The sequence below is a fragment of the Malus domestica genome, chromosome 01 (genome assembly GCF_042453785.1).
Source record: "Malus domestica chromosome 01, GDT2T_hap1".
Taxonomy (NCBI): Eukaryota; Viridiplantae; Streptophyta; class Magnoliopsida; order Rosales; family Rosaceae; genus Malus; species Malus domestica.
The window spans coordinates 23,058,014-23,072,868 of NC_091661.1; the positions used below are offsets into that span (position 1 = coordinate 23,058,014).

The following is a 14,855-nucleotide window of genomic DNA, read 5'->3' on the forward strand; positions in this document are numbered from 1 at the left end:
AATTTAAAGGGATTCCAATTTTTTGATAGGTGATAAGGGAGATTAAATTTAGAGATAAAATTTTAAAAAATAAAGAAAATAGAAGTTGATAATTGGTTTATTACTTAAATGTATGTATTCATTATTATTTGTGACACATCATTTAGTTTGAAAATTTTGTTTTTAAATTTAGTCTTCCTAGCATTTTTTTTTTTGGATAGAAATGGGGACTAGTTGTCACATCCTAGCCCGGGCCTCCACCACATCCCGGGCTCGACTCTGCCGTAGCACGATATTATCCGTTTTGGGCCCCGACCACGCCTTCACGATTTTGTTTCTAGGAACTCACACGAAAACTTCCTAGTGGGTCACCCATCATGAGATTGCTCTCCAGCGAACTCGCTTAACTTCGGAGTTCCGATGGAACCCGAAGCTAATGAGCTCCCAAAAGGCCTCATGCTAGGTAGAGATGGGAATATACATATAAGGCTTACATGATCCACACCCCTGGGCGATGTGAGATGTTACACTAATTGTGTGGCTCACTCCATATCGAACTTCAACATTCAACCATCTATCTAATTGTTTTTTTGTAAAGATGGTCAATGAATGAAGACTTATAAAATAGGCATAGTTCAAATCGTTAAAGTTCAAAGTAAAATGAGCCCTACAAATAGTCTAATTTTTTTATAAAAAAAAATATAAATCACATTGGATAAAGACTTTGGGTCTTTGTTTATGGTTATTAGTTGCTTGGTGACGAGCGATTTTTTAGTATGTTCGGAACACAGGCGCAAACGCCGTATATTATTAAACAAGTAAAGGGACATTTGAAATTAGAAAATACATAAGAAAAATGAGTTATGAATAAAGGTGGCTGGAAGGAAGGGACAAAGAAGATTGAAAATTAATCTAAACGGGTTTCAATTATTTTTATAGAATAGATACTAGTTGTGGGGTTCAGTCCACATCAAATTTCAACATTCAAACCATCTATTTTTCAAATTGCATTTTATAGATCATCCTTACAAAATATTAGTCAAATCAAAAATATTTTAGGTATCTAATTGATTTTTTGTTAGAATGATCTATAAATGAAGACTTAAAAAATAGACATGGTTCGAATCGTTACAATTCGAAGTAGAGTGAGCCCCATAATTAGTACAAATTTTTATAAATAAAAAAAATCGCTTTGGATAAAGGCTCTGGGTCTTTGTGTATGGTTATTAGTCGCTTGCTGACTAGAGATTTTTTAGTGTGTTAGGAACATGAGCACAAACGCCTGTTATTAAACAAGCGGAGGGACACTTGAAATAAAAATCTTCTCTCTACTTGTATAATGACAAATGATATACCACCTCATATTTCAGGCACACTGAAAAATATATCCTGGATGTGATAGGTGATAGATCTTTGTTTATGTTTATTAGCCACAAGGTGAGATAGGTGAAAGTTCTTTGTTTATGCTTGTCAGCCATTTGCTGGCATAGGTCTTAGTTTATTAGCAATCTTAATTGTTGATTGAAAATGTTAACATGATTGTAAACTATCTAATTTGTTTTATATGTTGTAGTTTTTATATATTTTTTTTGCTTTTGAAATTAAAAAAAATACATAAGAAAAATGAGTTATGAAAAGAGGTGGGGGAAAAGAAGGGACAAAGAAGTTTGAAAATTAATCCAATAATTTGTAAAAGTCAAACCATCTTTGCAATAAAGAAAGCTTAATTTAGTACAATTTGGTAAATTGAGAGAGCTTAAAACAAGGGAGAGAGAGAGATAGAAACAGAGATATCTGGCAAGACGGAAAAAGTCCACAAAAGTGACAAAATCAAGAAACGATTATACAAAGTCGACAACATCTTTGTTCAATGATGCATCCAAATGATGTAATCAAGAAACAACAATACAGGAGTTAAGAAATATTAAAGAGTGAAAAACGAACTGTTTAAATTATATTTTAAATGAACACTTTATTTCTGTTGGTTCGTACTAATATTAAGGGCGATTCTAAGATAACTTTTTAGTCGTTTTATTTCAATTTTGACTAAAAAATAGAAAGCAAGACTGAAACACGCTTCAAGCACGTTCCTATTGATCGCCTGCATCCCTTTGGGCCTATTAAGGTTGGAAATGAACCAGCAATGACAAATTCAATTTAAGGATTAAAGAGTTAGTATTTCAAAGGTAATGGTAGGAAGATTAAATTTGTAGACAAAATTTTAGAAACTAAATAACATGAAAGTTGATGATTGATTTATTACTTAAACGTTGATAAACGCTCGTTACTATTGGTGACACATAATTTAGTTTGTAAATTTTGTCTCTCTAACTTTACCCTTTTTCAAAATTTCCTTAAATTTAAAATATTTAAAACAACGTCGTTTTAAGAAAATTCGGTTCGATTTCCAGATCTGTGTTGGCTTTTGAATTTGTAGGATGCCTCGGTAACGGGATGCCTGTCATCCGCGGCTTGCTCACTTGTTGGGATTGAAAACTATGTTTATTAGCAACCTTAATTGTTGCTTAAAATTGTTTATTAGCCACTTGCTCACGTAGGTCTTAGCTTGCTGGCTGACTAGGTCTTAGCTTATTAGCCACTTGTTGACGGAACTGGATCCTCTCCGAGGCAAACCCTCGGGATCCTGCTGAGCGACAAACAAGGGCCGTTGAATTTAGATCTAACAGCTACAAACATGGGACTCATCTTAAAGTTATAATAATTGTAGCCGTTGGATCTAAATCCAATGGTCAATGTTTGTCGCTCAGCAGGATCCCGAGGGTTTGCCTCGGAGGGGATCCAGTTCCCCTGTTGACATATAGGTCTTTGTTTATTAGCCACTTGTTTATGTTCATTAGCTTGCTGACATGGGCGATAAGTGTTTGTTTATGTTTATTAGCCACTTGCTGATATAGGTCTTAGTTTATTAGCAACCTTAATTGTTGCTTGAAAATGTTAACATGATTGAACTATGTAATTTGTTTTATTTTTATTTTTTACAGGTCTTAGTTTATTAGTACAACTTGGTAAATTTCTTTCAAGTCAATTTTAGAGAACGTGGACTACTGCATCTATATATCTACTTAAAATTGACATTTGAGTTATAGAAATTTGAGACCTCAAATTTGGTTTTCCAATTGGATTTGCTACTTTGTCTGCAAAATTCTAAAGTTCTAGCTCCAAGATTCAGTTTCTATTTTCTGCCGAAAAAAGAAAAGTAAGTTTGAGTAATTCTTTTTTTTGTTTTTTTTCTTTTTTATCAAAATGTGTGTCAGCAGGAGTTCTATGATTGTTTTTTTGGTGCAACCGGAATGCCGAAACACTTATGACAATCAGATTTGATGAACGATCAACAAATTTCAATCGCTAGACCAAATCCGAGGCATAAGTGCTCCGACACAGTGTCTTGAGAAATTTCAGTTGTTTTGAGGACAACTACTAATTATATTTGTTGTGTTTGTCCAGTAATTCTATTTCAAATCCAAAAGCCATGCCGCCTGAAGATAAATTAAGTTGCATCTGGAGAAAAAATCATACTGAAGTGTCTTTCTATCGAAAGTACTGGTGGAATAATATATTCATTGCATCGTGCTTGTGTTCCCTTTTTGTGGATCCATTATTCCTCTACGTTCCTATTCTTAAGGATGATTTCAAGTGCCTTATGTTAGACCCAAAGTTGAAGATAATCGTTCTTCTTTTAAGATCACTCACAGATTTTTTCTATTTAATGGACATTATTATTCGAATTTATAGATCTGATTCGGGTTCAATCGTGAACCGCGGACAACACCGGATGGATTTTAGTTTTGTACTGAAATCTTGTGTCCCAAGAATAGTCAAGACAATATGGGCGTCAAATGATATCATAATTGACATTGTAGCTCTTCTTCCTTTTCCACAGGTAAGAAATTAATTCCCTTTGTTGGAGTAATTGTTTTTCTTATTTGCTTAGTGTGCGGGCCAAAGCGAATATTTTCGTGTTAAATACACAAAACTGACACACTATGTAATAACATTTGGATGTCACATATATTTTTCTAGAGAAATTGTTAATTTTGTGTTTTAGACAACGTTGTTATTGATCTATCGATTTTCACTGTTGGTACCCAGGTGGCAGTTTTTATTTTCTTCTCAAAAATGTGTGACTTGAGATCTTTGACTCCAATAAGGATGGTTCTTACGAACGTTTTTGCTGTGTTGCAATATGTGCCACGAGTTCTTCGCATCTACCTCTCATCTAATGAACTTAAAAAGAATCTTGAAAAAGATGTTACAAAGACTCCCATATGGATTAAAGGTGTACTCAATTTCTGTATGTACACTATTGCTAGTCATGTAAGTTTCAATTTATATCCTTATTTATTTTTGTTTGTCAAATCAATTCTTATTATCCTTGTCTTAATTATTAGAAGGAGCATGAAATGACCATTTTGAAATAACAATAACATCTAAAATATTAATGATGTTGTATATTTCCTCCACTTTTACTGTTTGTTTGTTGATTTTTCAGGTAATCGGAGCTTTGTGGTATTTTTTTGCTATTCAACGAATGATGATTTGTTGGCATTTTGCATGTCGAAAAGATGATGGATGTGATAACAGAATTTTTGGTTGTCATGATCACCATGCATTTAGAAATACCACAATTCTAAATGATTTATGTCCTGTCAATGTCAGTGTCAATTCATCAGACACAATGCTCTTCGATTTTGGTATATTTGCTACTGTGCTTCAATATGGTATTGTAGGATCAACCAATTATTTCAAAAAGCTCTTGAACTGTTTCTGGTGGGGTTTACGAAATTTAAGGTTTGTACATTTTTATATTTGTTTGTTAGGAAATTTAGGTTTAATGCTCTTTTTAAGATCTTTGATTTATTTGCTATTTACATTCATTTTTCCTGTTGAAAGTATGAATCTCTCATTGAAAGATTAAAGCATTACTTCTACGAAATAGAGTCGAGCATAAGGACTCGGAGAAATAAAAAATCAAGTTGAGACTAAAATATTATCTTGGTTAAATTTTAGGAAGAATGAACCATAGAACCAAATAAGCCCTTTGAAAAATGGTTGTAAATTTGTGAGTTTATAACTTGAAACTGGTTATCACATATATTGATCCATTAATTTGATTTTCGCAGTTCCCTTGGTTCAAATCTTCAGCCCAGTGCAGATGGATGGGAGAACCTGTATACGATTTTTATTTCTATAACTGGCTTGCTCCTGTTTTTATATCTGATTGGAAATTTGCAGGTTTGTTTATAAAACTTTTCTTACACTTATCATTTAGTGCTAGTTAATCACTCCAACTAACATAAACTTGATCAGTGAAGATTTTCATATCCATTAAATTCACTCTAATTAACCTTATATGTTAAGTATTCTTGAATACTTATATGTCAAGAATGATTTTTTTTCCTGACTAAATTTGAACGCCATTTATAAGAAATTTTTACATGTAACAGAAAAACTTGTCACATAACGTATTATTCTACGTGTTATCATAAGTAGATGACATAGATGATATTCCCATTTTAGGATATAAATAAAAAAACAAATTTGCGTGTCACCATGTGACCGTTTTCTAGTTCTAGCTACATAGAAATTTTTGGTCATGTATGTTAGATTTTAATTGTGGTCCTTTGATTAGGTGCATTATTATGCAATTTAGTGTATAGGTATAATAAGATACCTACATATGTTCATGATATTGTATTCCATCAAAATAATAGATTCAAAAGCAGCTAGCTTTTTCAAACCTCTTGTAACTCAAGAAAATGGACAAACCAACTCACTCGAATTATTTTTGAGCTCAGATCTTCTGCACCCAAATTTGTCTATAGCTTTTCAGCGACTTAATCAGCTTTTGACACGTTTCCACAACTAATTCAATTTCAAACGGCGTAAACTTTGCGGGAAAAATATATAGAAAAGGACGAAGAACCCGGAATCCTCAATCTCCCACCCACAGATGTGATTGATGCGCTGGGCGACGTTCTTTTGTTCGAGCGGCGCCGGGCCCAAACGGATCGACTCGGCATCGGCTGGAGACGCCGCAACGCGGTCCCGACGCAAGATGGTGGGGGCGGAGGTTGGACCAGGATGTTCTATTATACGCCGCATCACGGATCGTCTTATCATGCGCACCAGTACCATCATAGTTTGGCGCCATACCACCTGACTGTCTACGTGCAGCAGGTATCCTCTTAATTTTTTTTTGCTCTCACCCAGATGTGGTTGATGCACTGGGTGTTGGGGTTACCCTGCACTTGCAAGTGCAAGACGGATCGATCGAAGGGAGACGTCAAGTTAATTGTCGGAGGACTGTCGATTCAGGCCGTGGACGTCGTAGCCTTTATCGGGGGACCTTGTGTTGCTCCAGAGGATCAGTGGCGCAGCCGTTGGGGGGTTTGTGGATTCTGATCTGGCGGTGTCTGTTGCTACCGTGGAGTGGGTGTGGCGGAATCAGGGTTCTCGAAGGAGACGACGGGATTTTTTCCCACACCATTCTTCTTCTAATGGGCGTCTCTGATTCTTTTACGGTTTTTTTCCTTCGAAGCCGTTTATTATCATTCAACTGAGTTGAGTTCAATTGGATTAATAGTATTTCAACCTACCCAATTCATTTATAGAACAGGTGGTCGATTTTGTACCCAAAAATAAGTGTTTAATGTTTCGAACCCAACCCATATCATTTGAGTTTGTCGGTTTAGTCGGTAGACCCACCAAATGGCCACCCCAACTTGCTAGTATTTATGTCTTTTTCTTATTTATTTGTCCTTTTTTGGTTACAATAGTAGTATTTCCTTTTCTTTTCTTTTTTCTCTTTTTTTTTTTTTTTTTTTTGTAATATAGAAAAAAAGATTAAACTCAAAATCAAATATAATGATGACATTCAGCTTCATTTGAAAAAAAAAAAAAAAAAATCTTATCCAAATGTTGATAATCTAATTCTTATCGATCTCTTACTTGTTGAATAGACATATATGCAACTTGAGTCTACAAGAACAGAGAATCACATGCAATTGAGACAGAAGATGAAAGGAAAAGATGACGAAATAGAATTGTGGTTATTCAAAAAGGGCATTCCCACCAGGTTGATTAAGGATTTCAAGTTGCAGATTTTGGAAAAGGTAAAACAAGCAGCTCAAGAGGATACGGATACTAATTTGGATAATATTCTCCCTCTTCTTCCTTCGGAAGTTCAAAGCCACATAAAAGAGCCTTTTGACAAGTTGAAGCAAGTAATTACTCACCTTGATAATCATATAAAAGGAGGATTGTATCTCTTTATCTTTTTAATAAGAATTTAATTAAGTCTTCCTATGGGTTTTCTTGCTTTCTCTCTGATAGTTTACCAACATGAATTCCAGGTGCCAATGCTTCGAGAGATAGATGAAGATGTGTTGAAAATAATCTGTCAGGAACTCGAGCCCGTGAGGTATACTGAGAACGACGATATTATTCAAAAGGATAAACCACTTGCCAAGATTCTCTTCATTGTAGACGGAGATGTATCCATTGAAGAGGGATCTTCTGATGATTCAAAACGAGGTGCAGGACAATTATGTGGAGAAGAACTTCTACGTTGGCCATTCTACTCTTACTTCCCTGACAAAACACCGTTGGCAACTAAATCTGTCAAGGCAATTGGTGTTGTTGAAGCCCTTGCTCTCAACGCACAGGACTTGCAAAGTGTAAGCTCTTAATCAAATGCACATTTCCCATATTACAATTGAGCATCCATAGTAAAATTAATTGGGATAAGAGAGAGATCCAAGAAGTACCTTTACTTAAACTGTCGGATAAGACTTTCATGTTTTCAATGCAACCCTTCACGTGCAGGGCCATGTAAGCCTAATGTGTGGAGTGAACAACAAATATTGAGTGACACAAAGCACGTAGATAGCCTCATCTAACACCATATTAAAATTGAGCATCCATCTTAGTTAAAACCATTGGCAATAGAAGGGAGAGGGTCCAAAATTATTTAAATTATTAGGCAAAATTTTAGTTACTCTGACAACTTCAGTAAGCCTATAAGCTATAAGAAACTCTAACAACCTCAATTTGATTGTAATTTAGCTAAATTTTCGTTTACTTGAACTAATGAACTCTAACAACCTTTTTGTTGTTGTGGATTAATAGAAATATGATCAATCAGACATTGCAATAAAAGAGACGTCTAGACAAAGAGGAATGATGAAAAAGGAGATGGAAACAAATATAGATGGGTTGATACATAGAAAAGAAATTCCTGAATGGTTTAATCAAAGTGTAAAGTCACGGATCATGGAAAAAATAGAAGAACAAGTTCAAAATAATGCTCTTTATTGGGATAAGCTTGATTGGGATTGGGATCATCTCGTTTCTCATCTTCCCCTGGATTTTCAAAACGAGATCAAAAGGTGTATGGCATTGACTAAGTTGAAGAAGGTAAAGTTTCTTCAAATCCATGAATCCACGGCTTTTATTTTGAACAGAGAATTTGAGGCATTTATTTATTTATAGCTCTCTTCCCAATATTTCATGCATGCGCATGTGATATTACAACTCCCATGCATTTAAATACAGCATAACTAACGTATACTATACCAACCCCAACCTAGGGCCTAGGCTACATAACAATCTAGTCCCTGCCCATGATAAGGTGGAGCGTAAGTACATGAGACAGAAAAAAAAACAAACAAAAGAAAAAATTAAGATGTCAAATAGAAGAATTCGCCTGCCAATAAAGACTATCAACTTAGAACTTTCTAACCCTACCCTTTCACACCAATAAATTTTAAAAGGAAAACCATCCATTTGGATACTTTTGTATATTACTTGAAGCATGTGAACATTCATAGTTATAAGGGTTTTTATTACAAATGGTCCTTAAAATTGACCCACCCAATCAAGATGATCCTTGAAATTGGATGTCGCAAATCAATGTAGTCCTTGAAATTGAACTTTCTAACCCCTACCCTTCCGTCACAACTTTGTTAAAAATTATGTTATGTGCTGATGTGGCACATAATTGGGTTCCATAATATAATAAAATATTGTCAGGTAGATAAAAAATATTTAAATAATAATTAAAAAACCTATGCTATAAAAATGGTAATTAACTAAAATCAGGAAAAAAAATGCTATAAAAAAGTGAGTGGTAGAAATAGAAAAACGTGATACTTATAGGGTTGCAATAATGTCACTGATAGCAAAAGGATTATCTTTTGGATAATCTTTGGATACTGAACAGTCGGCATCGAAAATTTACTGACCTCTAATAAAACAAAGACACCTGTCCATTTTCAAGTCTCCATTCACACAACCAAACACCCTGGTTTTGTATACCAAACATCCTTCTTCTACCTTTCTCTGCCCACAGTCCCCTTCAGAAATGCAAAAACATTACAAATTCTTTCACGAAAGCTATTATCCACTCTCTGGATTGATGACGATAGGTCGCAATCATCGTCGTCGGCCATAACGGAGGATGACAATCACATTCGTTGTAGAAGAAATGGATGGGGTGGGTGGCAGAAAAGAGGGATTGGGGTCATCGGAGAAGAGAGGGTTTGCAACTAGGGATGGGCAAATACCCATCGATTATGGGTAACCGCGGTTACCCGCTCATTTAAATTTCACGGTTACGATTATGGGTAACCGTTTAGATAAATAAACGGTTATGGGTATAACCATTTACCCGCGAAATTTAAATGGGCGGTTATGAGTATTAACCGCGATTATAAACGGGTAACCATTTACTCATTTATTTTATATATGTAAAATTAACACAAATTATGTTCCCTATCAGACAAAACTTAGATCAATGCTATTGACTATAGTGCATGATTTCTATAGCTAATATAATATAACTTTCCTTAACCACTTTAAATTTCATGGTCGATTATATATATTATGTTAATATTTTACATTCCGAGTTAAATAACCCAAGAATATTGTCTTTTAACAGTTTTCGTAACCCAAGAATACTTAGCAAATTTTATATTACCTTCATTGCTAACAGTTAAAAATATCGTCTGTAAAATATTATTTCAATTGTTGGAATGGTATAAGTAAGGACTTAAAAAATTAAAATACCGAAATATATGATGAATGTACCTATAACAGTGTTTAATTGTTAGAAAAAGAAAATTATGACAAATTTTCCTTTTTTAATTTTCAAGTTGTTAAAAAAACACGTAGATGGGTGAAAAAGGAGTAAATGGTAAAAAAGATAGGATAAACGGGTTTAAAAATGATAAATGGGTAAACGGATACTAAACGGTTACGGTTAAGTGGATACACGATTATGGGTATGGTTAACCGTTTATAAACGGTTATATGTATGGGTATAACCGTTTAGACAATTACCCAACGGGTAAATAGTTATGTGGGTATGAGAATAAACGGTTATGGATAAATAATCGCAATTATCCGTTTGCCATAACCGTTGTCCATCCCTAATTGCGACTTGTGAGTGGGTTGCCGGAGAATAGAGCGAATTCAGTGTTCGATGAGGGTTTGGTTGTGTGTTTAGAGACTAGAAAATGGACAGTTGTCTTTATTGTATTGGACTACTAGAGGTCAGTAAATTTTGATATTGAACACGCCGTACCCAAGTATTATTAAGAATTTAAGTCATTGTTGAGGATTGTATCTCTTTTATCTTTTTAATGAGAATTTCTTCCTATGAATTCCAGGTGCCAATGCTTCGACGGATAGATGAAGATGTGTTGAAAATAATCTGTCAGAAACTCGAGCCTGTGAGGTATACTGATAACAACTTGATTATTCAAAAGGGTGAACAACTGGACAAGATGGTCTACATTGAAGACGGATTTGTATCCATTGAAGAGAGATCTTCTAATAATTTGAGACTAGGTGCAGGGGAATTCTGTGGACAAGAACTTCTACGTTGGCCTTTCTCCACTGACTTCCCTAACAGAAAACCGTTGGCAACTGAATCTGTCAAGGCAATTGGTGTTGTTGAAGCCCTTGCTCTCAACGCACAGGACTTGCTAAGTGTAAGCTCTTAATCAAATGCACATTTCCCTTATTACAATTGAGCATCCATAGTAAAATTAATTGGGATAAGAGAGAGATCAAAGAATTACCAGTATTTAAACTATCAAACAAGACTTTCATGCTTTCAACCAAATCCTTCACGTGCGGGGTCATTTAAGCCTATTGCGTGGAGTAAACAAAACATATTGAGTGATGCATAGCACGTATATAGTCTCTCCTAATACCATATTAAAATTGAGCATCAATCTTAGCTAAAACCATTGGGAATAGGAGGGTGAGGGTCCAAAATTATTTAAATTATTAGGCAAAATTTTATTTCCCTAATATGAGATTCATACAGTCTGACAACTTCAATAAGCCTATAAGAAACTCTTAACAACCTCAATTTGATTGTAATTTGGCTATATATTCTTTTACTGTAAGTAACGATCTCTAACGACCTTTTTGTTGTTGTGGATTAATAGATGTATCTTGAGTCAAACATTAAAGGAAAAGAGGAGCCTAGACACAGAAGAATGATGAAAGAGGAGATTGAGCGAAATATAGATGGATTGATACGTAGAAATGGGATTCCTGAAAGGTTAAATCATAATGTAAAGTCACGGATCATGGAAAATGTAGAAGAAAATTTTCAACAATATGATCATTATTGGGATTTGCTCGATTGGGATCACCTCGTTCCTGGTCTTCCCTTGGATTTTCAAAAAGAGATCATAAGTTACATGCCATTGACAAAGTTGAAGCAGGTAAGGTTTCTTCAAATCCATGAATCCATGGCTTTAATTTTGAACATAGAGTTTGAGGCATTTATTTATTTATAGCTCTCATCCCAATATCCCATGCATGCGCATGTGATATTATAGCTCCCGGGCATTTAAATACAGCATAACGAACATATACTATACCAATCCCAACCTAGGGCCTAGGCTACATAACAATCTAGCTCTTGCCCATGATAAGGTGGAGCATAAGTACATGAGACAGAAAAAAACAAACAAAAGAAAAAAAAAGCTGTCAAATAGAAGAGTTCGCGGGCCAGTAAAGACCATCCACTTGGTACTTTCTAATCCTTGTCTTTCACACCAATAAATTTTGGAATGTGCTATCTACACATCTTATTTTACTTCTCACACACTCTTTGATAATTTATGTCCATTGATCTTCTTCAATTCATCCAATCCGACGGCCGAAAATTAAAAAGGGGTGTGAAGTAAAATGGGGTTTGTGGATATTACATCCCTAAATTTTAAAAGGAAAACCATCCACTTGGATACTTTTTTATATTACTTGAAGCATGTGAACATTTGTAGTTATAATCATCCGAATAACCCAACAATGGTAATTAACTAAAACCAGAAAGAAAAGAAAAATTAAAAATATGCTATAAAAAAGTGAGTGGTAGAAACAGAAAAACGTGATACTTATGGGGTTGCAATAATGTCATTGATAGCAAAAAAATAAAATAAAAGAGTCATTAATGACGTTTTTATTGTCACAATTCATTTAAGAAAAATACTATGAGGTGATTTAAAAAAACAATCATTAACCGTCGTATTTTATGATCTACAAAGTATAATTTAAATAGATCTAAAGCCACAATACATCATTGCAACCGAGCAACAATCACCTTTCACATTTACATGGCCACCTTTTCTTGTAGTGAGCAAACACAAGAACGGTCCCAGGGCTGCAGATTTTAATTATATTTTAATAAAAACGTTGGAGATTAATGATGGATGGAAAGTTTTTAAAATTCATGAGTTAGTTATAGCTATATAATTATGTATTAGATTTTTTTAATATGTCAATTAAGTTACTTACATGTTATAAAATGTAGATGCCAGCATTCCAGTACATGAATGATGAAGTGATGAAAGAAATTTGTAGCCATCTTCGGCCCATGAAGTATAATCGTACCGATAACATTATTGATAAGGGTAACCCAATTCAAATGTTGTTGATTGTGGAAGGAAGCATAGGCCAAGAAGGTTGGGTAAAAGATGCAGGAGAAATCTATGGAGAAGAACTTCTGGTTTGGCCATTCTCGACCTCTTTCCCTAACAAAGTACCTACAGCAGCTGAGTCTCCTTTTGTAAGTACGGATGTTGTTGAAGCCCTTGTTCTGACGGCCAGTGACATGGAGAGTGTAGCCACTAAATTCCGGAAACATTTCATAAAAAATTACGGCAAATTCGTACGCATGGAGAGTGCATTCCCTTACGACTATTCTGAAGGGGATATTAAGAAGGCCACAACAAACTACACGTGTTTGAACAATCCAAATGAAGGAGGCTATGGAACAGTCTACCACCCAGAATTAAATGGAAGATCTGTTGCCATAAAAACGTGCAACAGTACTACTGGTGACCCGTTCATCCAGAGTCAACGTCTGGTTCATGAGGCATTTGTTCTTTCTCAAATCGATCACGAAAATGTGGAGAAGCTGTTAGGTTGTTGTTTAGAGACAACATGGCCTATAATGGTTTATGACCGCACCAATGCTTTGACTTTTGTTGAGCACTTTCACAGAAACAAATCAAAACTCTCGTTGGAATCACGAATGACGATAGCAGCGGAAACTGCAGGAGCTCTAGCACACATGCACTCCAGCTCAGTCATACACCGAGATGTGAAGACAGCGAATATATTAATAGATCATACAACTCACACTGTACAAGTTACCGGTTTTGGAGCTTCACGATTGCTTGATGAAGATGAAGGTGAAATGGAAGATCGAGTGTCAACTTTGCCAAGGACATTGGGATACTTAGACCCCGAGTATCTTGAATCACACATGCTAACAAAGAAGAGCGACGTCTATAGCTTCGGAGTTGTTCTAGTGGAGCTACTAACACGTCAAGAGTCAGTTTCTTCTAACGGGTCTGAAACATCCCTAGCAAACGACTTTGTTCGTTCAGTGCATGAGGATCGCTTGGGCCAAATTCTCGATGGTGAAATAAACACAGACAAGTTTAGTTATGAGATGGCCAAAAAAGTGAGCGAGCTTGCCGTGACATGTTTGAGGTCAAGGGGAGAGGAAAGGCCTTCCATGGAAAAAGTAGCTGAGGAGCTTGAGGGAGTAGTGCAAGCTATTATGAACAGGGTAGAGCATTCTACGGTGGACGATAATATATCTTCCGCTTCTAGAACTTCCGAGTGAAGTATTGATGTGAACCCGTGCGGCTGGTTTCAGTTTGAGTCTGTGCTTGTGAAATAATTGACAAGTAAGATGCATTTGGTAGTTTGAGTAAACCGTGGAATTTGGAATTAGTATCAAATATTGTAACCTTATATATTTTTGCCCCTTTCATTTATCTTTGCACTTCTCTTGGCTCAAACCTGGAATTATCTATTGGCCCCCACAGAAATCCATAACTCTAAAAAGAGATGGCCGAAATTCAGAACTAGAGAACCATAAATAGAATCCACTAGAAATTGTGTCTCGTTGTTGTAGGATTGAAAATGAGATGCAACAAACGTAACTTCATTTCAATAGCAAAAAAGAAAACTGACATTTGGTTCAAAAATATTAGAGGAAGTATAGGTCGTAATGTGTGACATGCAAAGGTGCTACTAATTCAAATTTCCAACATGCTCAGCAAATTTCTAACTTTTCAGAAGTAATTAAATTGAAACTAATAGATGTTTCTTCTGCATACTGATTATTGAAGATTCGTTGAGAAGAATGAATCCGTAACTTACTTAGGTTTCAAAGTGGACTACACCATCCATTAATCTAAACAGAACTGTCTCAGCAAAGCAAACAATTTAATCTCATTCCTCTAGAAATGGCATGTTTTATTACTTCACAAAGCTAATTTCTTCCGAAAGATTCAAAGCAAGTTGTTTTTAACATTAAAATA

At 35.2% G+C, this 14,855-nt stretch overlaps 1 protein-coding gene across 1 annotated transcript; it reads left to right on the forward strand.

Moving 5' to 3' along the window:
• The first annotated feature begins 3,062 nt into the window (after nt 1-3,062).
• LOC103415030 (uncharacterized) lies at nt 3,063-14,306 on the forward strand. Its single transcript, XM_029100706.2, has 11 exons — nt 3,063-3,196; nt 3,445-3,880; nt 4,090-4,314; nt 4,490-4,788; nt 5,121-5,232; nt 6,960-7,223; nt 7,353-7,676; nt 8,128-8,415; nt 10,668-10,991; nt 11,457-11,738; nt 12,830-14,306. Exons 2-11 carry the CDS (start codon nt 3,470-3,472, stop codon nt 14,150-14,152), a joined length of 3,852 nt encoding a protein of 1,283 aa, XP_028956539.2. The 5' UTR covers nt 3,063-3,196; nt 3,445-3,469; the 3' UTR covers nt 14,153-14,306.
• The last annotated feature ends 549 nt before the right edge of the window (nt 14,307-14,855 follow it).

Coding starts and splice junctions, on each gene's coding strand:
- LOC103415030 (XM_029100706.2), top strand. CDS start 3,470: ATGCCGCCTGAAGATAAATTAAGTTGCATCTGGAGAAAAAATCATACT. Junction 4,315..4,489: donor TGTACACTATTGCTAGTCAT/GTAAGTTTCAAT, acceptor TTGATTTTTCAG/GTAATCGGAGCTTTGTGGTA. Junction 5,233..6,959: donor ATCTGATTGGAAATTTGCAG/GTTTGTTTATAA, acceptor CTTGTTGAATAG/ACATATATGCAACTTGAGTC.